Source organism: Adiantum capillus-veneris, chromosome 11, assembly GCF_014529385.1.
Source record: "Adiantum capillus-veneris isolate H3 chromosome 11, ASM1452938v2, whole genome shotgun sequence".
In the NCBI taxonomy this organism is placed as follows: Eukaryota; Viridiplantae; Streptophyta; class Polypodiopsida; order Polypodiales; family Pteridaceae; genus Adiantum; species Adiantum capillus-veneris.
The window spans coordinates 136,047,817-136,072,191 of NC_140941.1; the positions used below are offsets into that span (position 1 = coordinate 136,047,817).

The 24,375-nt window shown below is 42.6% G+C and overlaps 2 protein-coding genes across 3 annotated transcripts in view; one reads left to right on the forward strand and one right to left on the reverse strand.

The window, feature by feature from the left end:
- The first annotated feature begins 17,890 nt into the window (after nucleotides 1-17,890).
- The window catches only part of LOC147448073 (uncharacterized), a 35,184-nt gene continuing 28,699 nt past the window's right edge, over nucleotides 17,891-24,375 (forward strand). The window contains exons 1-3 of one of the 2 annotated variants that reach the window (XM_086523945.1): nucleotides 17,891-18,176; nucleotides 18,262-18,354; nucleotides 18,459-18,581. In XM_086523945.1, coding sequence (XP_086380071.1) covers nucleotides 18,113-18,176; nucleotides 18,262-18,354; nucleotides 18,459-18,520 — 219 coding nt within the window. In that variant the 5' untranslated portion in view covers nucleotides 17,891-18,112 and the 3' untranslated portion in view covers nucleotides 18,521-18,581. Of the gene's footprint in view, nucleotides 18,177-18,261; nucleotides 18,355-18,458; nucleotides 18,582-24,375 lie in introns of those variants that run through there. The other variant, XM_086523946.1, reaches the window with a different exon arrangement.
- LOC147448074 (uncharacterized) overlaps nucleotides 18,354-24,375 on the reverse strand; it is a 33,726-nt gene continuing 27,704 nt past the window's right edge. The window contains exon 2 of the mRNA XM_086523944.1: nucleotides 18,354-22,482. Coding sequence (XP_086380070.1) covers nucleotides 18,700-22,482 — 3,783 coding nt within the window. The 3' untranslated portion in view covers nucleotides 18,354-18,699. The remainder of the gene's footprint in view (nucleotides 22,483-24,375) is intronic.

Sequence of the window (24,375 nt, forward strand, 5' to 3'; positions counted from 1 at the left end):
TGCACAAGCTACGACATGCATGTGCCCGAACTGAACCATCCTTTGGAAACTTAGAACGCCAACAGAAGCATTAGGAAGAGAAGTTTTGCCACTCGCAGCAGAACCATAAGAAGTGGCTGCATTGCTATTACGAACCTTTCTTTGAGAAGTAATAAAAGCCTATTCAATTGCACGCTGTCTAGTCCCGTTTTTTTTTTGGAAAGTGACTCTTGCAACAGCAATGTGCATAATGCATCAAACTTGACAACTTCTAGATTTCCTTGGGTCATTAGTCTCCAAGTACTAGCAAAAGTCTGGTAAGAATCTGGTAAGGCATCAAGAACAGTCTGCACAAGGGAACTATCTGAAATGACTTCACCTGTAGAAATAATTTGCTCATTAATATCCTTGACACTAGCAAGGAAAATGTCCATATCATCTTCCTCATGCATAATCTTTGACTCCAACTCTTTATGCAACAAAGCAATTTTAGCCTCATTGCAACTTGCATAAAGACCAGCCAAAATATCCCAAGCCTATTTGCAGATTTTGTTGAACGGATGTGAGGAACAATGGTGCGCTTCATAGACAATGCAATCAATGCATGAGCCTGTGCATCCTTTACATCCCAATGAGCTTGTTCTGCCGTAGGCAAAACATCTCTAATAGCAGCAAGCCCTGCAGCATCCTCAACATCGCCTACATCCTCAGAACTAGGACGTACATCAATGCCATGCACAATGTTCCAGACGCCCTTTGACACAAGAACATGTTGCATCATATAAGCCCACATAGGGTAATTGTCCCCATCCTACTTGTCCTGAGTAGCAAACATCTTGAACACATCTGTGTTGTTGTTGTCAGCCATGGTAAATGTTGCACCTGATGTGAAAACTGCCTGAAAATAGGAGAAATGGAGCGGGAACAACACGTGCTATATAGCACAAACCGTAGAAGACTGTAAGGCACGTGTTATGCAGAAATGGCACTGACAAAAATTTTGCACAAAATGACGAAATGGCCTGTGTTGTACTGCCTATGGTGGAAACGGTGGTCGAAATGAGCCCGAATCAGAAATTTGAGCAGAATAAGCTCTACTAGCATTCCCGAAATATTTGTCAACCTGCGAACGCTCGCCAAACCTCACTGTAATCGGAGAAAGTGAGCAGGCGTGTGCTAGAGCAGCTGGCGACTAAGCCCGGGAGGACGTAACCTACTCTGATACCAATTGTTGGAATTTGGGTTGCAGAGAAATGCACACAACTTGGAGAAGACGAAGGAAGCTCAAGGCACACAATAGAGAGTGTGTTTCTTAGTATGCAATGGAAAGATAGATCGCCCTAGAGTGATGGGCGTATATACAATGCTCGGGAGAGAAAACCTCCTAAAGAGGGAAAAAATGCCCCGACGGTCCTAGTGTGTCTACCACATGTATATGGTAACATCATTGATGACAATAGCTCAAGTGGATTCACAAATACCACTTCCTATTACAATCGGATTAATCGAGCAATCGATTATGTATCAATTACTAGCTGGTAGGCTATACAAAAGAAATCGAAATGAAATATTGCTCTTATGCATTAATCCTGAAGAAAAAGAACAGTACCTAAGTCAAGCACATGTTACCATAGTAGGACTTCACTTTACAGAAGACCAAAATATGCAACGAATCTTGAGACTTGGAGTATTTTGGCCGACTATGAGGAGTGATGTTTAATCTTTTGTAAAGGATTGTCCTCAATGTCAAAAACAAACACCCATACCTCATGTAACATTGTTTAAATGTCACTTGTTCCTAAGTGGAGTAACTATCTGTTTACTTACTTATCAAGCCAAACATTTCCTGAGGATATGAGTAAACGTCGTCAAAGAGCAATTGAAACTGAAGCAAGAGACTATGCTCTTATTGGGAACCAATTTTATCGGAGAGGTAAAGATCAACATTTGCGTCTTTGTGAAAATGAAGACAAGTATATTCCGATTATAGAACAAGCACATGCTGGATTAGTTGGAGGTCACTTTTCTAGTGAGACCACCACAAGAGCAATCTTGATGGCAGGCATATGGTGGCCACCACTTTCTGCAGATGCCAAAAAATATGTTCAAAGGTGTGATGCTTGTCAACGAGCAAAAATGGCAACACGTGTAGATAGCATGCCCTTAAGACCAATGATGGGGGCTAGAGCTTTCGCGAAATGGGATATAGATTTTGTTGGGCCGATACAGCCACCTGCTTATAGAACCCATGCTCAATATATCATTGTAGCTACGGACTATTTGACCAAGTGGACTGAGGCTAAAGCAACTCGAAAGAATGATGCAAGAACCACTGCCGCATTCTTATAGGAGTATGTATTCACGAGATATGGACTGCCAATACAAATTCTCAGTGATCGGGGAACTCATTTCCTCAATGAGGTAATCGAATATTTGCTTAATGAGTTTATGGTCATCCATAACAAATCAACTCCCCATCACCCACAAGCAAGCGAATAAGCTGAGCATACGAACACATTTCTTAGCTCAGTTCTCACTAAAGTGGTTAGTTCAGGAAGGACAGACTGGGAAATGAATCTCCATGCTGCTATATGGGCTCATCAAGTTTCATTCAAAACAACTTTAAATGCTACACCCTTTAACCTTGTTTATGGTCTTGATGCCATACTGCCAATAGAATTTTTATTGTCGACATTAAGGGTAGCAAGGAATCTTGAGTGGACTGGACATGAATTGTCAGAAAGACTTGAAGATTTGGAAAAGATAGATGAGCAAAGGCTAACTGCTGTAGCTTACATCTGTGCACAAAAGCGAAAACAAAAACAGTTTTTTGATTCCCACTTAATCACAAAATTCTTCAAGAAAGGGGACTTAATTTTAGTCTATTCCCTTAAGCAACACATTCCCAAGTTTAAGAAAAAGCGAAACGAAGCGTTTATCATTGAAGATGTATCTCCAAGTGGAGCATTAAAATTTTCCACCCTAGATGGTGAACCAATGGCTAATTGGATTAGTGGATGTTGTTTAAAGAAATACAATTTGCCGCTAACCAATGAATTACTAGAAAGAATGCATGCAGCCACACAAAGGAGGATTAAATGACAGCAGGTTATTGATGAAGCCCAAGAGGAGGAATCCCAAACTCCGAGCGAACTTTTTCGAGCGATGATAAAACCGAGCGAGTTAATGAGAGGAACTTTATTGAAACGCACTTAGCCATGAGTTCCTGTAAGGCATTCATTTATTCACTCAAGAGTCTACATAAATTGACCCTAGACCTCCTAAATATGGCATTTAAATTTAAGAATGGCTATGCTAAGCAAGATGTATGTGCTACCAAGCTTGACATTGGATTACTCTTGAGCTTGTTCTTTCTTGTGTTTTTTCCCGGAAAGTAAAAGAAACCCCTTAGCCTATCCATTGCCCAAAGGAATTTTGTAAGTTTGTGAAGATCAATTTTCCCAATTGGTAATATGATGTTTGCAAGCCTTCCTATGCATCGGCGCTCGACCTTGCAGCCCCCCCTTCCCCCCCCCCCCCCCCCCCCCCAAAAAAAAAACACTTTTGCACTATATTTGAGTATTTTTCAACCCTTTGCTTAATTATAGCAGGCCTTAGTATTTTTTAACTCTTCTTTACTCATGGGGCAACCTTAGTAGCCGACTATCGTGAATATTTTAGGGTGCTGCAAATTGAGACTATGACTTATTTGTTGACCAGTATCAATATCCTCATTGAGTTTTATTTAGATTTTATGAGGAATCTACCAAGATCCCAAAAGACAAATTGATTGTCAAACGTAGGCAAGAAGTTTGTGTTGCATCGACTACTTCATACTTGTCTCACTGCTCTCTCTCTCTCTCTCTCTCTCTCTCTCTCTCTCTCTCTCTCTGTGGGTTATCTTGAAGGCCTCTTCCAAAATTGAGAAGTTGATACGCATAGAAACTTTAGGATCTTTTTGGTAGATGAAATTTGGAGCCTTTTGTAGATTGTATTGATGAGTAAGAGAGAACATGCCAGTGTTTGTGCTTAAGGAGGGAGGAAGAAATACAGAGAAAGAAATCAAACTAGAGCCTGAAGAAAATAAACCGTAATATCTTTGATCCTCAAAATAGAACAAGTGAAATACAATGTTCTCTACTCTAACCCCCTCACAAAACTAGTAGATCTTATCGTGCCTCTCTTTATCGCAATATCTACATATGCATCAGACCAACAACAACATGTGATCCTTGTGACAATTCTATATCCATATAAATCAATGTGATGATGAAGCCACCTATAGGGAGCTAAGGAATGTGAATTTGGTATCCTTGTGTTAGTGGGAAAAGGGAGCCATTCTCTCTCTCTCTCTCTCTCTCTCTCTCTCTCTCTCTCTCTCTCTCTCTCTCTCTCTCTCTCTCTCTCTCTCTCTCTCTCTCTCTCATTTACCAGGCAAATAGTATCATACACATTGCAATACAAGCACATGAAACTACTAACCAGGCTATGACAGATGTCTAGTCAGGTTTGGTGAACGTCCACGATCTTGGACAGAGGGAAAACCCAAGTCACATGTTTGTCATATAAAAGCACAACCAATCTCCTCATACATATGAAACTTGTGAAACAAAAGTGGACCCTAGGGAGAAAGGGCTACCAATGCTGATGGGGTGGACTACACGTAGGGCCATCACATCCATCCACGCACTTTACTTCCTAGTTCACCTCCTACCTTGTTTTCTTGCAAGCTATTGAGAGTTTTTTTTATAAACACATTGAAGAGTAAAAGAAAAATCATGTTCAAGTGTTTCTAATTTTGAACTCATTAGTTTAGCAAGAATCACTGGAGATTTGACTTTTTTTTTTTCCCCAAACTCACAATATGTGAATGAATTGTATTAAGAACAACATACAATGACAAGCCAACCTCAAGATCAGACAAAGCCTTGAGTTGCTTATGATTATAGGATGTCTAACACCTCTCATTGAGGCGTATCATCATCACCTTTACAAGAGTAAGTGAGCTATATCTCTAGGCTTTACTTATGACATGGGTGACCCTAGACCAGTTTTTCAAGTCTTGTATATGTCCTAGCATATAGATCACCACTTTGCTTTCTTGTATGATCTCTGAGAAGCTTGCCACATCAACATCACCTTCAAACACACGACAGTTCCTCGCTTGCCATATATGATGAAAGAAGAAGTGCCTGATAGTTTGAGTGCAGATGGTAGAGAAAGGCTTCCCAACTTCTTTCCACAAAGGAACATATCAGTCTTTAAGAATCTGATATGGTCCTTTTGATTCACTTGCAAATTTGTCCTACCAGATCTCTGATCGCCTAACATTCCATGAATGGATGGGAGAGATCCTTACTAGCTATCCTGCATCCCAAGCATCGATCTGGCCCAATGCCTCTTTCCTAGATCTTATGCTCGTTGTTAGGGCACCCCACATCACATTCCATAAAAAAACCTTCATAAATTGCGGCCACTTTGGTTTCTAGATGTTCTCCATGACTTTATTTTAAAAGTAAAGTGTCATTGGAGAGTAAAGTGACTTGCGAGGTGTCGCACAATGCAAGGGAGAGAAGTTGGGGCAAACAGGTGGTTGGGAATGTGGTAGACGATGAATATGAGATGGCGACTGATGAGGATTGTGGTTCTGGGGGGTCGGGGGGGGGAGCAGACTGGGACCATCAAGCATGCCAGAAAGCCAAAATCAAATTTTTTTTATTTTTTATTTTGCTTTTGTGCCCCCTCTGGAATAGTGGGCGCTTTCTAGGGGAGTGGTTTAGGGGAGTTGATGCGATTGGATCTTGCAGGTTTGAGATTTGACCTCAATGAAGAAAAGAACTTCCATGTAGCAGCCAAACTCAATGTTGCAGTGCCATTTGCTGCATTCAATTTACGCTGCTAATGAAACCACCCTAAGCTCTTTGGCGTATAGAGCGTGAGTCCTTAATTATAAAAAAAACTACCCAAACGGCGACAAACATGCACATAGTTGTTGCATGTCTTCAGAAAACACCCATCAGGTTTGGCACCTTCAACATTTTCTGCTTGATTGTGTCAGTGCTTCCGCCTTTCCCATGCATCCACCACATACTCGTCCACGTGTCCACTCTTCCTCACCTAGTCCCCCTCATTTCGCTTTTGCTTTTGTTCTCCAATGGTATCCACTAATAAACCCTCCCATAAAAAATTTCCCACCTTAGGGGAGTAGTAGATAAGAGAGAGTGTGGGTGTTAAAAAAAAAACAAAAACTCCCTCAAAGGATCTGCGCCGGCGCAGATCCTTTGGGGAGTTGTTTTTTTTTAACACACACCCTCTCTCTTATGTACTACTCCCCTCAAGATTATATTGCAAGTATGTACTAAGAGAGAGTTTGTTAGAAAAAGTGCATCTATTTTGCATACTTTTGCTTTGGGGGTAATTTTTTGTTCCCTTGCATGGGGCCAAGTGGCAGTAGATTCCATAGGTTTCCCCTTTGTCAGTATCTTGCAAAAAGCACTAGATGGCTCGCGAAGTTTCTTTCGAGGGTGACACAACAATTGACTTGGGTAGTGTAATTGACCTCCCTCTCTCTCTTATACTCTCTCTTAGACACACACACCAGTAGGTCTCTCTCTCTCTCTCTCTCTCTCTCTCTCTCTCTCTCTCTCTCTCTCTCTCTCTCTCTCTCTCTCTCTCTCTGTGCGTCATAGTTCTGGAACGAGCGACCAAGTCTGAAGGAGGGATCCGGGGAGGTGGAGTGGAGAGGATCTGTGTGTGTGTGTGTGTGTGTGTGTGTGTGTGTGTGTGTGTGTGTGTGTGCGTGCGCGCGCGCGATGTATGTTTTGCAAGCATGCAAACTACCGAGGGACTTGGTTGCAGCCATCAGAGGAGGATGGGATGTAGGAGAAGGGGATGGAGGTGGCACATGGTGATAGGGGGGAGGGTTCACGTGTTGGGGGGGGGGGGGAGGCGACAAAATCTAGGACTGTATGTAAGGGATTTAGGGTTTTAACATTTTAGTATGCCAATAGTAGTAGATGTGTGTGTGTGTGTGTGAGAGAGAGAGAGAGAGAGAGAGTTTTTTTAAAATCCCCCAAAGGATCTACGTCGGCGCAGATCCTTTGGGGGAGTTTTTTTTGTAAAACATACTCTCATCTATTACCCCCCTACGGAGGGACATACTCGGTCGACTTGGTAACCGCATGAATTAGCAATAGAGATTTTGAAGGAATCCACAATTTGAAGGGAAAAGAGGAAAACCGCGCCATCGTGCTCGATCCTTCATAGCTTTCCCTATCACCCTATTCTGTGCCTTTGCAGCCCTCCCTGCTGTCCCGCTCTGTTCTTGGTCTGCAACACGATGTAGGTCCAAACTGCTACCCTGCAAAACGATGCATGCAACGGATGGCTATCTTGGTATGTAGAATCGCACGCCCTGCTCTACACCACAAGGCCCTCCCACAAAGCTCCCATCATTCTTTGAGTTTCTTGATTGTAGCACTACATACCCATCCCCTACTTCCTTCCGCCTACCTCAACCGCACACACACACACACACACATACACACACACACACACACACACTGCGCTATGACCCACACTTTGTGTCCCCCCACACTAAGGCACCCTGCATCAGCATTCTTCTCCTGCACTTCCATGTGACCGGCCCTGTGCTCAGCAGGATGCAAACACCAACATGTCCCATACATAGCACCAAGTGAACCACATCACAAAAATCTATGTCCCGACTCCACCTGATCCTTCCTTGTGACTTACTTTTCTCTCTCTCTCTCTCTCTCTCTCTCTCTCTCTCTCTCTCTCTCTCTCTCGGCGCGCATGTGGCACTTGCTCCTCTTTTTCACCTCAAGGACATGAAAGGCGTTAGTGAACATGGTGAAACAATTTTTTCCCACCCATTGACTCACTCTCTCTCTCTCTCTCTCTCCAACAAACCATGTGCCAACCCTAACTTTTAGCCATGGCAAAATGTCCATGTTTATCTCCATGTTTATTTCATGAGTTAAGAAAAAGAAGAATAAGGGTATTTTATTCTAATGGCTCCTTTTTCTCTTGAAACTCATGAAAGCATCTTCATTGATTCCCTTTGATAGAATTGAAACCAAAAAATGAGCACGTTTACTTTATTGGCTCTACTCTCTCACCCTACTAATTTTCATGGAATATACCCAGTCTCTCTCCCTTAGGAGGGAGAGAATACATCCATCTTTCTCTCTTTGCACCTCTCTCCATCTCCTCCACGTGCCATTTTCCCCCTTTTTCACCTCAAGGCTTTGTCAAAATTGTTGCCCATTCAAAGGGCATAGATACAAGGACTTTGTTCTAAACTTAGAGGAGGGCTCATGCCAATGGGCTACAGGTAGCACTTGCACAGGACTAGCCATGGCAAACATGAGTACAGTGCTTTTTTATGAAATCACTACTGTTTCCACCACCACATTGATAAAAGTTTTATCATGCTAAAAACACACACACACACACACACACACACACACACACACATACACACACACACATATAGATAGAGAGAGAGAGATTGTGGATAGCATCTGCCACATCCTATGATGCCCTCCCATGCTGCCTGTCAAACCCCAACTCTCACACGTCATATTCCTTCCTCTCTCATGCCCAGCTCATGAACGGAAACCTCCTTATCTTTTTTCCCCCTACACGTGTCATTTGTGCCCTTTTCCTTCCTCAAAGAGTCTCTAAGCATCTTCGTAGACTCTTGTAAATAAAGCATGTCAAAAAACGTTTTGCACACCTACTCCCTTTTTGTAGTAGATACAAAAGCGAATATAATTTTCTTTTATAATCGCTTTTGTAGTACATACAAAAGCGATTATAGTTTTCGTTCTACTTTCTCTCTCTTTTTGTACCAAGTGCAAAAGTGAAGAGTCTTTTCTCATGGATGGGGGCGCCAATGGACATTGTTTCAAGGAAGCATGGAGGTGCCTTAAACTTTGTCTTCGGCGGTGTCAAGAGTAGATGTGTGAGGATGCATCAAGGATTTGCTCCATATTTGGAGAATCTAGTTGGCGATGATACTACCGGCTCCCTCCCTCTCAAGCCTTGTCCATTTTCGGAAAGATAGGCATGGAGATGGCTTGCTCCTGTGCATCCAGGGGCAAAAGCTCTCCTTGTTTTGGTTGGGTTGGTTCCTTCGAGGGTGGCTCCCTATTGAACCAGTGTTTGGTGATCTCTGGGTGTATGCTAGTATTGGTTGTTCTCTGATGGGTCCGTTTTTTGGTGTATGGATCTTGATGGTATTGTTTTTTCATTTTGATGTAAATGTTTTGGAAATTATTATACTATTGTGGGTTTTGAAAAAAAGAAAGAGAGAGGGCACGCGAGAGAGGAGAGACAGAGAGCATGTGGCATGCCTTTTCCCTACAACTCTTGGAGTCAAAGACTCACGAGTCATGTCTCTCAAATAAGCACGTGAAGACAAGAATTGACACATATAGATCACTATTCTATTAGGCTTTGAAGGTAGTTTTGCATATGCTATGGCGATAGAGAGAGAGAAAGAGAGTGAGAAGAGGCATGGTCCATAGGTGGCATGTCCTCTCCACCTTATCCTTGATGTAGAGGATGGGGCTCTAGTAATGTTGAGTAAAGAAGTTGCCAATTGCTACACATAGGACAACATGGGCCCATGCCGTATAAATATTTGCTCGGATTTTAGTTCGCTCGGAAAATGTCGCTCGGTGTATGGTAAGACTCGCCCAAGAGGAAGCTCGGCTTCGGGTACTCAAACGGAAAGCTACTCTCAGGAATCAACAGATACCGATTCCCATCAACACTCTAGAAATAGATGACTGACAATGGGAATTACCTAAAGATGCACTTTCAATAGAAGATGATTGGTTAGACAGAATGGACCTGCACATCAAAGTACAACTCAACAATTATAGCACCTATGATTTGGTCGACACAAAAGCTAGAGTAAATGCAGTCAATTATTCCACGTACAAGAAGGCAACAAGTCAAGCATTGACAACATGAATAGCGACAATCAAAGGATGCAACAAGAACCCAACCCCAACATTGGAGTAGTCAACTTGAACGTGATAGTACATGGATGTTCATGTCCTCATCATCAGTTTGTATGCTTAATAGATGAACACATGAATGAGACGATGATTCTTGGAATTCCCTAGATACGAACATACAAAGAAGTACCAGATTAGGATACAAATCAGCTCAAGCTATCACCTAAAGGCGGGAAACTCATTGTTCCAATTGCTCCAAGCAAGGAGGAATGGAAAGGAAGCAATCAACAGAACAAACCACGAAGTAATCAATCTTCTCCATCCCCTCGACAAGAAAATGCTACAAGTAGCCTGCAAGGATGAGGCAAATTTGGGTACCAAAAGCATAGCTTAAGGATAAGCCGATTCAAATTTGGGTGCCCAAAACATCACCGACAAAACAAAAGAAGGTTCCAAGGGTAAAAACACAGAGACAAGCATCTCTAAGCAAGGAACCTAACTTGAAATGGATTTGGAAGAAAATGGAGCACTTATCTTCTCCACAAACCGTAAAACCAATCAAGCAATGGCAAGTTAAGTCTCAAAAGACTCCACCACACCATACAGCACCAAGCAAACCAAGCTACCAATGGCGAGAAAAAGCTCAACAACAGTCAAAAGTGCTACCAACAGCTCAAGCAATCAACGTGCTGAAGTATCCTGATGGTACAATCAAACTGAGAGCACACAAGCTACAAGATTTTCTCTTTGGAAGACAGCATCAGAAAGCCTCGACATCAGAAACCCTTGAGCTAATTACTCAAGACCCAGCTCTTGCACAGCTTAGTGGTTTGAATTGCATTGATCTTCAAAGCATGGTAGAGCCAACCACGGCTATGCATAAACACGATTGTTCAACCCATGCACACAGTCGTCCCGGAGTACGCCATCTAGGAGGGGTGGAAGGGCACTAAGTAATTAAGGACAATGTTTGAAGAGGGAGGAAAAAGTTTGATATTAACGTGTGATTTTTTGCAAAATTACCTAATAATGCCCTTATAATTCATTATTAAGGGAAAATTCACTGATAATATCTTCCCAATGAGTGTAAATTGTGTATATACTATAAAAAAATCATCAAAAAATAGTCCTTTTTTGTTATTTTTCATCATTTTTATTGATAATGAGACTTAAAAATAGAGAAATCCAACAAAAAACAATAAAGGTATGTTTTTCTATGGATATTCTTAATTATTGAATTTTCACTTTACCTTTTTAGGGCATTTTTTATTCTCTTTGGTTTTTTTAATAAACATGTCAAAAATTAATAATAAATAGCAAAAAAGCTCATATGGAAAAATGGAAGACATGATGGTGATCAGAAAGATAAGGCGAACAAACACAAAAAATTTCAATGAAATCAGAAGATGGAAGCAGGAAGCCTAAATTAGGCGGCCAGACCTACTTTTGCAAAATTCTTGCAGAATGAGCTACAGGAATCCGATCAAGGAAATTTTTGAGTCTAACATGGATTTCACAGCCTAGTAGGACTAACGAGGGAATCTAGGGAAAATAGGTTTGGGAAGTCCGGGTATAGATATCCAAGGTAGGCTAAAACCACTTCATTTCCACTTGTGGGCTTTGTAGAGAGAGCTTTTCGACCTCTTTCGCGCATCTTTTCCGGAGTCTACAGTTGCCCGTTTTCAGTGCCGTCTCACACGAAACATGAGGAGTAAGTTCTTTACTCATCAATGATCCATTTTGTATGGCCGATAGCTAGTCTAAACCCCTTTAAAAAACCCTAAAAACCGAGCAGTGCACGAAGACCTACGACCAAAAACTGACCATAGCGGCCTGTCAGCTCGATCAAATCGGATGAGATTTGAATTGTAGCATGCCCTAACATAATAGAACCTTTCTATATCATCAGTTGACCATTCAGCAGGGGTTGAGGGGGTCCCAAGTAGAAAAGCTAGGTTTTTGGCAGATGCTAGAATTCCGATCCGACTCCACAGACAGCTTGCCTACGAGGTTCATATACAATGTATATGATTGGTTTCGTGAAATCAATCAAGCAAAGCCCTCAAAATGCAGTAAACGGTTCAAAGGTTACAAAGCGTCAAATTCGACATACGGGGTCAAACTGACTCCAAATGAGCCAGAATTGGATGAGTTGCTTCACGACTATGTTGCGGACAAGTCCAAAGCCCCCAAAATTGACTAACCAACCCAACATGCAGTATAGTAATAGAAATCAGAGGTTTCAGATTCGGCAAAGCACAAAGTGATGCCGGCAAGACCAAACTGGCCCAAATTCATTTTAGGACTTCTTTTAGGTGTATAGAATGTGTTTAGGTCAAAAATTTTAAGTTTAGCAAGAAAATTATGACTGATATAAATAATCGCAATTATTTGCTTTTGCATCATTTTTGCTTGGAAATTGTATCATCACCTCACCTATCATGTGTACACACCTATTACATGCCAAAAATCAAGTATGAGTCAAAATGAGCACCTATAACTTGGAAAATTACCAGAACACGCAAAGAAGTCTTTGCAAACCAATTTTTGGATTATGGACCACATTTCTTGATTCAAATCACCTCATATCTCATATACAGAGTCTATACAATGCCTAGAACCAATTTGTACCAAAAAATGTTGATTTTGGTAGAAATGTTAATAATCGCGATTATTTACTTTCTAACCAAAATAGAGAAATTTTGATATTTTGTCATCATACATCCAAAGTACATGATGTGGTAAGTCCACTAGCCAAGTTGGAACCAATTTGGAGCTCAAAATCTCAAATTTTCATTATATCTACTGTTTGAGAGACATAAAGCCAAAATCTGGTACCATTTTCACCCTATGCATCCAAATGAGCCCATATTTCACTCAGAGCATGTATTTGGTATATACTTCAAGCCTGTGATGCCAAGTTTGCAAAAAGTTGGAGAAATTACTCATTTGTAAATAATCGTGATTATTTACTTTGGTTGCAAATTTTTGTTTGAACTTGACGTTTTTGTTCCTTGCATGTTTTTATACATCTATGCTTGTTCAAAAATTGATTTGAAGCAAATTGGACTAAAATTGTTAGCATTTCATACTAAAGGACACTTCATAGAAAATCCGACAAATATGCTAACTTTGACACTCTATTCATTGAACAGGAGCCATGTAAGCAACAGAGAGCGCCAAGAAGAAGCTCCACCAAAAACAACAGTTGCAGGAGCTACCCACATACCAACTGGATCCAGATTCAGTCAAAGCCGCCAAGGCAGCCTATCTTTCAAAAGAACAGCTCAAAGAGCATCACACCACAGTGTTCACCGGCAGATTCAAGAGTGAGGAGGGACATCAGGTAGAGTTGCAACTGCTACCAAAAGAAGTGTATGATGTTGCCGCAAAGCCTAAGACCAAAGAAGCCAACCGCAGGCTAGGACTAAGAGATTTCTATGAATAGGAGCCGAGCGGTGTGGATTTCCAAAAAGCTTATGAGCTTTTATCCACGATCAAAGAAGATGGAACTGCAAAAAATTTTGACCCTCAGGGGAATAAAGTTGAAGTAGTGATAACCAAGGAAATAGTGGCAGAAGCACTCAAACTGCCCACAGAAGGAATGACAATGAGGGCAAGGGACAGGAAAATGGCAGGTACTTTCACCAAAGAAACTACCACATCCACCTTTGCTGACATTATTCACAAACAGGTTGAGAGCCATCCAGGTTATACCACCAACACTTTCATTTCCTTGCTAAAAGGCCACCAAGGTATACCACACCCAATGATGCGGTTTCCACCACCTTCACGCAAGTCCTTAAGTCAACAACCAGGCAACCGATGGACCAGCACAATCTGTCTTGACCACCTTGAAAGGAAGAAAGAAAGAAGGAAAGATAACTTACCTAGGTGCACCAGAGGTATTGACAAGAATTGCATACCATGCCATCGGCATGGCCGACAACCTACCACCTGTCCCCGACCAAAACACTTGGATAGTGTAAGCTCAACCATCTCCTCAAGCTACAAGATCGGCCAAGAGATGCTACAAATCTGATGAAGAATCGGCTGAAAGCTTGCCGGAAGGGCACATGAGTGAAAACTCGGATAATGAAGAAAAGAGAGCACGAAGGGAGGAAATGAAGAGAAAAGTAGTGGCAGCACACCTAGAAGAGCCTGTGCAAAAGCAAGCCCAGTTTGAAAGAGAGAAACACGCATACCAATGCAGCCAACAAGAACAAGTAAAGGACCCGGAAAAATGGGTGCCTAGTGGACTTAAGGGACCAAGGACCAAGCATCACACCAAGAAGCAGGCTGAAGAAACTGCTGAAGTATTGGAACGGATGTACCAGAAGCAGAAGCTTTAAAGCTAAAGGAAGCCGAAGAAGCAGCAAAGAAGGCAAAAGAGGTGTAAGAACATCAAGAGCATGCAGAGGAGACCACTGCACAAGGAGAAGCACAACATGCCCAAGGTGATGTGTCTCCCCGCATCTCTTCTCCTGTCTCTGAACACTAAGATCCCAGCCCACCACCATCACCGGCAGTTAAAGACACAACAAATGAGCCAATGAAAGAAGCAGAAGTTGAACATGAAAAGGAAGATGAATCTGCACAAGAACCAGAACACAAAGAGGCAGCTGAATCTACACAACGAGCAGCTGATTCTACTCAAGAGCAGCCAATAGAGAAAGAGCTAGAGACAGAAAAGGAAGCAAGTCCTGCAACAAAAGAGGACACCATACAGTTTGAGCAGCCAAACAAGCAAAAGGGAGAGGAACCACCCTCTACCACAGCACAGCAAGAGAAGGCCGAGGCACCACCCTCTACCTCCACGGAAAAAGAACAACCACAACTACAAGAACAAAAGCAACCAGCCGTCCTGACACAATCAACAGACACCCATGAGGCTGCAGAAACATCAAGATAGCTGGCATGCAATGAAGACTGAAAATCCAATGATGAAGTCATCCTGTAGGTTAATGAATATGCTAAGCAAATGCAGGAGAGAACACAAAGGCTTCGCTCAGCAGCACTTGGCCGTAGCATATGGGCCAAAGAGTTAAGATGGTGATCGACACACTCCAAGGGGAGTTAGATGACAGACTTAATGTCATCACCGATTTGCAAAGGCAAGTGCAGGAGCTGAGAGCAGAAGCTGAACAACATCAGCTCGCTAGAGATAAGCAACAAAAAGAAATGAAGGAGCTGGGTGAGCTGTTTACCAAACTATCAGATGCATGTAAAGCCAAGGATGATTAGATGACGGAAGTTACAAATGAACTTTTCACTACCACCCTATCAGCTCAAAAAATCCAGGTATAGTTAGATGAAGCCAATGCTTCTCTACAGTACTCTAAACAAAGAATCAATGATCAGGCAATATTCTTGCAGCAAATACAAGAGAATCAAGCCGTCGCATCAATCAAAGGTACAAAGGAGGTCTACAAGGAACTAGAAAAGAAAAATAAAGACCTCAAGCTGGAGCTGAAGTTAGAGCAATCTCAATGCAAAGACGTGGCCTTGATGCAGGTCCAAAGAGAAGATGAACTGCTGAAGGAGATAGCTGAACTCAAAAGAGTCAACCAGATACTGAGAGAGGGAAGTCCGGAAACGCAAGAAGAGGCAGGAACTTTGGAGCAGCCTCAAATAGAAGTATCATTTGCTCAAATGGAGACACAGTCCACAGTAGAGCTGAGTGGCAAATAAGATTTTCAAGTACCCATTCCAAAAGAAGACACAGTGCCCATGGTCCAGTTCTCAAAGGCTGAAGAAGATGCACTAAAAGAAAAAGTTACACAAGAGGTAGATGAGCAGTGGAAGGCAGCAATGGACTGGGAGCTGAGAGTACTTCATTTTGTCAATGTCACACAACTCACTCCCAATCAAATAAATGCGCAATGGCACCAAGAGTCTCTGCCCTACCCTCTGATTAAAGTTGAGTTGCTACAGGTAAAAGAAAGGCTTTACATAGACATGCAAGTCGAGGGCGTAGATAAAGACCACCCGAAGTGAAGGACGTTGAGCCAGCTGAACAAAAACCCAAGATACTTGATTCTGTTTACGAGAGCACCTGTGGCCCTGTAAAAAGATCCAACTATCTGTCCTGTACCAAGAGTAAGGACCTGGATAGCACATGAGGCACTACTAAAGAAACGGCCAACTTGGTTGAATTACCCCAGACTGCCTGCTCCAAAAAAGGGACCAGTGCCGACTGAAGAATACATGGTAAAACCCCTAAAGGGTGCCACATCATTCTTTAAAAGTCTACCAGATTTGTCATGCACTATGCTATATAAGATCTACCAAATGTTTCTCACATGCATCAAAGTGTTCAATGAGCCAGAGCAAGCAGGCACCCCTTGGATGTCATTCCTCAAAGGTAGCAAAGGTTTGTGCTATTATCTTAGTGGCCAACCTTCCGAAGAAGTCCTCTATGGCTTCTATGCCAGATGCATGTTTCTACCTTCACACAATATGCTGGTGTTCGAGGAAGCATTCTACACAGGATTCTTCACCTGGCGAACAAAAATATTTGCACCGGTGATCAATAACCTCACATCAAGGTTTGTAAGCTACTCAGCAGTGAAGCTCAAAAACAGAGTAACTATGCAATTTTTGCAAATGCCAGATAAAGAAAGGAAGATCAGATACCAAAAGGCACTAAGTGCGCTTAAAGACTGCCTCGCCAGTTGCCAGCCCGAAGACTACTTCAACCCATAAAGCTGTGTCAAAGGATGACACATGCGAGGAGGGGGGGGGGGAATGTTAGCAGCAAGCTAGTACGGATATCATTTTTTGTAAAAGACTTATAATTTTGATAAATCGAGAATATTGTAACTCTTATTTTCTTGGATAAACTCTGTAATTAATGAGCCAAAGCTACAAGCTTTCAGATTGTATCAACCTGTCATTATCCATCTTTGGTAGCACTCCCAGATTATTAGTTTTGACCACCAAAAACCTTGGCTAAGGTATAAAAGCCAATTTTTGTAAATTATTGTTAAGTTTTGGATAATAAAATACACAGCGTGAGCTAACGGTGCTCACTCCTCTCCTTCTCGTGCTTCCTACTTCCTCCCCGGTTGTCACATTGCAGTTTTGTTTGTTGCATTGCAATCGCAGGTAAGAGCTCTACGTATTGATGTAAACACATCATGGTATTTGATAGCTTTTGGCGTCGCCAACCCATGGCCTAATTTCATCATAACTAAGAATTTACACTTTCAAATAAAAAACTAAGCATATGCGGGATATTGAGGATCATTGCTAAGCATATAGATTCATTTAGGATTAAAAACGACTAGGTCAAAAATCCACTGCTGTTAATAATCGCGATTTTGGCACTTGACCTAAAGTGGGGTTTGAAACCATGAGCATGTGTGCTTAGGTCTTATAAACATTTCTTAGAAGTTTCATTATGTTTGGATGTCATCTGATGCTGTAACGGCTGTGATTTGTTTGCCGATAAGTGATTGGTTTTTGGGTGACTTCAGTCACTTGAGTGTAGCTTGAGTTAGATGCGAGTTGTTAATTGTTTTTCGAGAGATTGGCAACCTCTTGTAGCCTCTATGCACTAGTGAGTCAGCTTCGTCCCATGGATTGACAGTTTAATCATGGTTCTCGCTAATACTGCAATAAGATAGGATAGTGAGGTTAAACATGCGTCCCACCTAAGATGCTCACATCCAATTTTAGATATCAGAATTGTACAATCTCACTACTTTTACCCAGGAACTTCTTGAAAAGAGTAATATTTACTCAATTCTTAACTTATTTGCCCACATGAGACGAAACTTGGTGAATGTGCTCCACACAACATGCAGAATGTGACACTCACTTTCTTTTCAAAAGATAATAAATTCTTTTACAATCATTTAAACCTCATCATTAATTTGAGCCAAAAATAGAGTATCACAAGATGTCATATCATGCTTCATTTTAGAGAACCAAGAGGAAACACTCTAAACTCATATTAAAAGGATCATTAAAGTGTTAAGACAACACTTTAAATAAAAAACTCTTCATCATTTGGGACTTAGCTAAACAAATTTCAGCCCCTCACATAGTCCTTCGGCAAGGGTTTCAACAGAACTTTATTCTGCCCCTCTTTTTCTTATTTCAGAAGAAATTAAAGTTTCAATAGAAAATCCTCATTTATGGGTACTAAAGATTACGAGAGACAGTTTAAATGCAAGAGCTATGGGCAAGAGCTTTGTACAGGTCTGTTTTGCTTGACAATATCTCAAAACCATTTTGGGTTGGGCTCTCAAAGAGATTCGGTCTACTCTTGTTTCTGAAATGCTAGGTCTGAAGTCTAGCAACCATTCTGGAGTCTCGTCTTCTGCAGACTCATATACACCTGCTACAATAGTCGGAACATCCTTCCCTGCAGAGAAAGGTGGGGTTTGAAACTTTCTTGTTCATGATTTAGTATCCAAATTATAAAAGAAAAGGAGAGGGCTTACTCTCAGAAAAAAGATGACTTTGCTCTTGCGTTGATAGTGTCACTAGATGGAAGGTACAGATTGGTTAATAATCACAAGCCCTCTTTGAAGAGTTCTTGAGGAGGCATTAAATACAGGTTGGCTGAAAAGGCTTCATGAGAGTACCTTGGTTTACTTCCATTTACCTGAGAACTAGATTGTGGTCTTCTTGTTGGAAATGTTCCAAATTTACTTGAAGAGAATTCCTCCTGGTATTCTGTCGATGCTGACCAAAAGGATTTCAGTTTTTCCAATGCATCCTATCTATTTTTACTACCGATATGGCCCGCTGCAGTCAATGATTTCTCAGCTGTCACTCTGCTTGGAACTATGCATTGTAATGATCCTTCACCTGAACATGCAATGACATGAGCTTTGAGCTTGGCTGCTACATTTTTAGGTCGCCTGCCATGAAATGTCTTGTTGTGAAATTGTGTGCGGAATTCACAGTATGAAACCTCCTCAGCTAAGTCCTTGATGGTGGTACCGTGGTGCTTGAGCTGATAAAGATTGGCTGCTAGTTGCATGATATCTTCTGCTGTGCCATACAGAGACGGGGTTCTGTGTGGTGACCGATGACTCCCAGCAGCCTTCTCAGTGTTTGCACGATCTTCTACTTTCATGCTTATCATGCGCTCTAAATCATTGATCTGCTTCTGATATGCCAGAAGAAAGGCCTCCCATCTGGCAATAAGTGCGCTGTCGTAGTCGCCTCGGCTTTTCTCGACTGCGATCTGGTGATTTACATATGCTTTCATGTCATCATTCACTGGTGTTATGGAATTGTTCTTGAAGAATAGAGCAAATCTAGCACAAGCCTGTGTTATAATATCAAGTTCTTGCTGCCACTCCTCAATACGCTGTCCAAGCTCTAGAGTTTTTAGTTCCTTGGCCTCTATCTTCTTGCTATCGCTGTGCAGTTTGGTCTCGATGTACTCACTGACAACCTTCTGAGGAACCAGCTTGCTGTTGTAAGTGATGCGCTTATGCTGTTTGTAGTGGCACTTGCACTCCTTACATATCCCTTGCACATCCATGACTTTGCAGAACCACAGAGAATTTCCTTGTGCAAGTACTCGCACTACTTTTGAGGAGCTGCAGGGTTCGTGACACACGCGCTTGTAGAATACCTCAATCTCACCATTGATTGATTCACGCCTCTCACAACAACTCTCTGTGGAGGTGCAGACGGTACGAGCACCCTTCTTGAAAGGCACTGCCTGCAAGTTTAGGACCTCGTCACCCTTGAAAATGCGCTCCAGTTCTCTACTGTTTCCTTGAAATTCCTCCAGTTCTTTCTTCATTGCAGCCCATTTTGTCAAATTGCACTGGATGGCATTGGTTACATCTTCCAAGGGCTTCTGCAGCTTAGATACCAAGCTCCATGCCTGGTTCAAAGAGACAGTTTCTCTGACATTGTGAGCCCTTAAAGAGCGGAACTGCTCCAGCATTCGATGGCACTCATCAGCGGACGTGGTCCAGCTCTGCGAATATGATGGTTTAACTTCTGGAGAGAAGAAGCACCCTTCTTTTAACGCAAGCAGATAGCGGAATGCTTCATTATCCATGCAGTAGATAGTTCGCTGGTTGTAAGCTATGTGAACATGTGGAGGGGCATTCTGAATTTCTCGCAGCAACGTCGTGAGGGGTACAGTAGTATCTCCAGGTGTATAAAAGGTGCTCCTAGCATTGGTGAACAGGAAAACAATGTTTTCACTAGCACTCTTATGCAGATGACGCAGCAGCTCCCTAATGCAGAAGCGGAAGGTGACTGTGAGGCGTGCAGTATTGGGTTTTAGCATGACACATATTCCATGGATTTCTGTGTAGTGGGTGAGGTAACTCAGTATATTCTGAAAGTTGGCTTGGTCGTGTTCGATGCCTCGGGTGTCTCCCACACCAGGGGTATCAATAAGGTGCACTGTTTGATGTCGAGACAAAGGAAAGGTGTAACTGCGGCAGGCCTGTGTGGAAGATTGACCTTCATGATGAACTTCATTGGGATCACGTTGCCCAAATTTGATCTCACGCATCTCAAAAGTCTTCTGATCTGTGTGTGTAAAAGCCATGGGTATAAGCCCTACCAGATCCTCTGCTGAATCAATGGCACTCTCCAAACTATCAAAGCTAACATAATTAGCAAACGCATTGATAAAAGTGGACTTGCCCACACCAGTCTCCCCCAGCAACAAGATATTCAATTGCTGTGGAGCCTCTTGCCTTTCCAAGATTTGGGCAACATCTTCGCTTGCAGGAAATGCAACAAAGAGAGGGCCATGCTTTTGGCTACTACACCTGAAGCGGCATGCTCGCAGAGGAGCACGGCCACATGCACAGTATAAAAAGCCATCCTTGCCATACTCGATGCATCCCTCGCATCTTTCGCAGGCCCAGTCTCTGATAACATGTTCAGCACATGAAGCCATACGAGGGGACTGCACATGGTGGCCAGGACAATAGGTTTGAAGAGGTATTCTGGCATTAGGGGGTTGCAATTTCACTTCATGTGGAACACTACTATATACTAGATTCTTGTGAAGCTTGTTAGATTGAGGGCTGCCTAACATCAGCATTGCAGTATCATCTGAGACAACATCTCCATCCCTAAGGACAGATACCTTGGTCTTGCAAGTGCATTCCCCATCCTGGTTTTCTTGCACAACAAAATGAACATCAGTGACTGCAGGATCGTTGTTGCGTGCCTGGCCACATCTGCCTTGGTCACGAAGATGCCAGAAAGTGTTCCAATTATTATTCCACTCCTGCTGGTTATTCTTTCCACTTGGCTCCCAGTAGCTCAACACTACCGCCCATATTGATGCTCCATGATTGCAAGATATGGGGAAACTTTCTGTACTAGATGCCAGAGTGCTTGTTGTGGAGGAGGATGCTTGCAAGACAAACTGGACACCGTGCTCTTTCAGGCTAATAATCCGCTTCAGCTTTCTCCTGTAAGGGGCCATGAAAGCCCGAGCCTTCAATGGCGCTGACTGTGATTGGGTGGAAAAGTCTCTTATCAGCTTTTCCAAGGCTGCTACTTCACCCTTTTGTGAGCGGATTGCGATGAGCTGTTCACGAACTGCTGCTCGAAGTTGGCCCTCCGCAGCCTCCGTATCATTTCTGAAAGCAGCAATGTTTTCAATGTCATGACTTGAAAATGCAGCCAAGTGATTAATGCTCACATCCTCGAACAAATCATGTAGATCTTGCTTGATATATTGCAATTCATTGAAAAGCCTCTCAAGACTTTCTTCAATTGAAGGGCTGGTGAAGCTAGTACACCTTGGTGCCATGGAAATATGCAACTGGGAGCCAGGTGGGACCTTCTTCTCAAGTTGTGAAAGAGGATACAAAGTAAAACGTAGAGGCCGGCCCCGTCCTTGATTGGTTGTACGGACAAGTTGGACAGGTATTCTTGACAGGAGGGTCCAAGCTTCCTCCAAATCCTTTGGAAGAATCATGCTCTCTGTGCTATCTGGCAGCACATCTGCATCCACCCTGAATTTGAACTTCTCTTCTTTTTCAATTGCAAGACGACCCTTCCCTGCGCCGAACTGGGCCATGAGGGCACCTAAGGGCACACCACCTGTACATAGTTCCAAAAGGGAAGCACCAAGCTCGCTAAGTCGTGCAGACAACCTTGCTTCGATGCCCTTTGCATTAATGCCCATGCTACTCTCACTCTCTACTGATGCATATGCATTTGCCCCCCATTGCACTCCTGCCACAAAATGTGTTGCTTGTTTGATGTCTTCCCCTGAGAAATCTGATAAGCACCTCTCCAGGACTTTTTGGCTCATGTTTATGGATTCATACCTTGTTTCCACCTCAAATTTCAATGTCACCTTCACAGAACGTGTGCCTGCCTTGAGATCCTTGAGGTAAGCCCCAGAGCCCTCTAGGCCAACCATGCCAGCTAGAAAGCTTGCTTTGAGATGACCATCAAAGCCCAAACCTTTGAACATCTCTGAATATGTATTCAATGTGAAAATCTGGCAGTCATATCGTGGGTTGTCCCGGCTTTGTATGATCCCTGAAGGCATCTGAACACAGACAAATGACTGAACTAAATATCTTGATATAATCGGTTCATAATGGTGATCACATATTGCAATATTCTGACTGAGAGCAAAGTGTACTTCATCAATCTCTCTCCCTCACACACACACACACACACACACACACAAAGAAGAGGGTGGTTTCATCAGTCTCTCTCTCTCACATACACACACACACAAAGAAGAGGGTGGTTTCATTCAATTCAAAAATTCCCCTTGGACGCCCAAATGATGTACAGATCCAAGAGGGGCAAGTATAACTGTAATACATAGCAGGCATGCATGCAAAGAATTGATAGAACTAGCCATTGGGGAAACTGAAGAACTGCAAAAATGCCTGGGGGAAAGACCTCTCCTAAGATAGTATAAAGTTCACTGGGTGCCTACAATGGAGAGATGACTCCCAGCAACCGCTGAAAGATGGGCACCGGAAACAACTCCAAATATTCAATGATCTCCAAGGGAAGAAATGACAACAAGAGGCCAGCAGTTGTTTATGGTTGCAATAACTTTCCTGAGGAAATGACAACCCACAATCTAGGCAAAAGCCTCAAAAACCAGCATTTGCTGTCACCAACAGCCAAAGGCCAACCAAAAAGGTGATGGCAAGGATGATCAAGAAGCTGCTGCAAGGAACCTTGTCACACAGTGATGATATGGCATGATTAGAGGGCTCCCCCATAGACCCTCTAAAGGGCCCTTTACAATGTTTTTGGAGGGTCCTTTAAAGACTTTATGTGTGTCACATACCTTTCTCCTAGGTTTGAGGCACCCTCATCCTTAAATTTTGGTGGTAACCTATGGTGACAGCTACAATTTAGGTAGGGGGTGCCTAAACCACCCCCCACATTAACATATTACCCTCTAGGTGGGCTACAAGAGGTCAAAAAGGCATAGTGACTCCCTATAGCCTTTATCCATCCTTTTTCAAACGTTTGAAAACCCATGAAGGGTGGTTATGGGGGGCTCTTAGTATTTTCAAAGGTCCAATAAAAACTGTAAGGCTCTCAGGTTTTGAGGACCCTTTAGGGGGCCTACGGGGGAGCACTCTTATCTAGACCTAACTTATTGGCCATTGCTTCTTGGAGTGGAACTCTGCCACTCCATGTCTCTTGTCTCCAGTGTGATAATCTATAGTTCAAGTTGAAGTGTTTGCTGTTTTGGTTCGGTTTGGTGATTGCTGCAGTGACTCTATCACCTAGCCGGCTTGAATTTTATGTGGTATCAGAGCTCAGATGATTGTTCTTCGCAGAGCAGGCACTATCAAGCCATGGCTCGCTCTACTGACTCACTTGTTTGTTCACATTTTAGTGTTTGTTACTCTAGGCTTTTGTATCATATGATGATGATGATGTAAAGTTTTTGTCTCATGGGTCTTTTAGGTCTCTTGTAGACGTAAATAACATTTCATTTCAATTCATCTGTGATTGTGTGTGTGTATGTGAAAAAATCCAAGGCTTAATGTAAGCTACCATAAGATATCAGGTTTTTCATGTAAACAGAGGTCTTCTTTGAATAGGCATAGGGGTGGGGGGATACTTGGTTAGAGCAAGCAGGGGGGTTGCTTAAGCTAAGGCAAGTAGGGGGTCAGCTTGCTCACAATGTATGCATTCTGAGACTTTTGTGTAAGAGGTTTTGTGGCACGAGAGTTGGTGTCACAAAGTGATGACATGCCATGGCCCAGAGGACAGGAACTGGCGGAGGGACCTAAAACCTAGTGAAAAGAAGCAAAAGAAGTTGTGCCAAACTTGCAGGATTTGATGGAGTGGCCCAAAAGGGGGGTTAGGTTTAAAAGCCTAACCCTACCAACTTACAGGATTCGGCGAGGGGCCTAAACCCTTAATAAATAAAGCAAGGACTCAAATTACGAGGAGATGT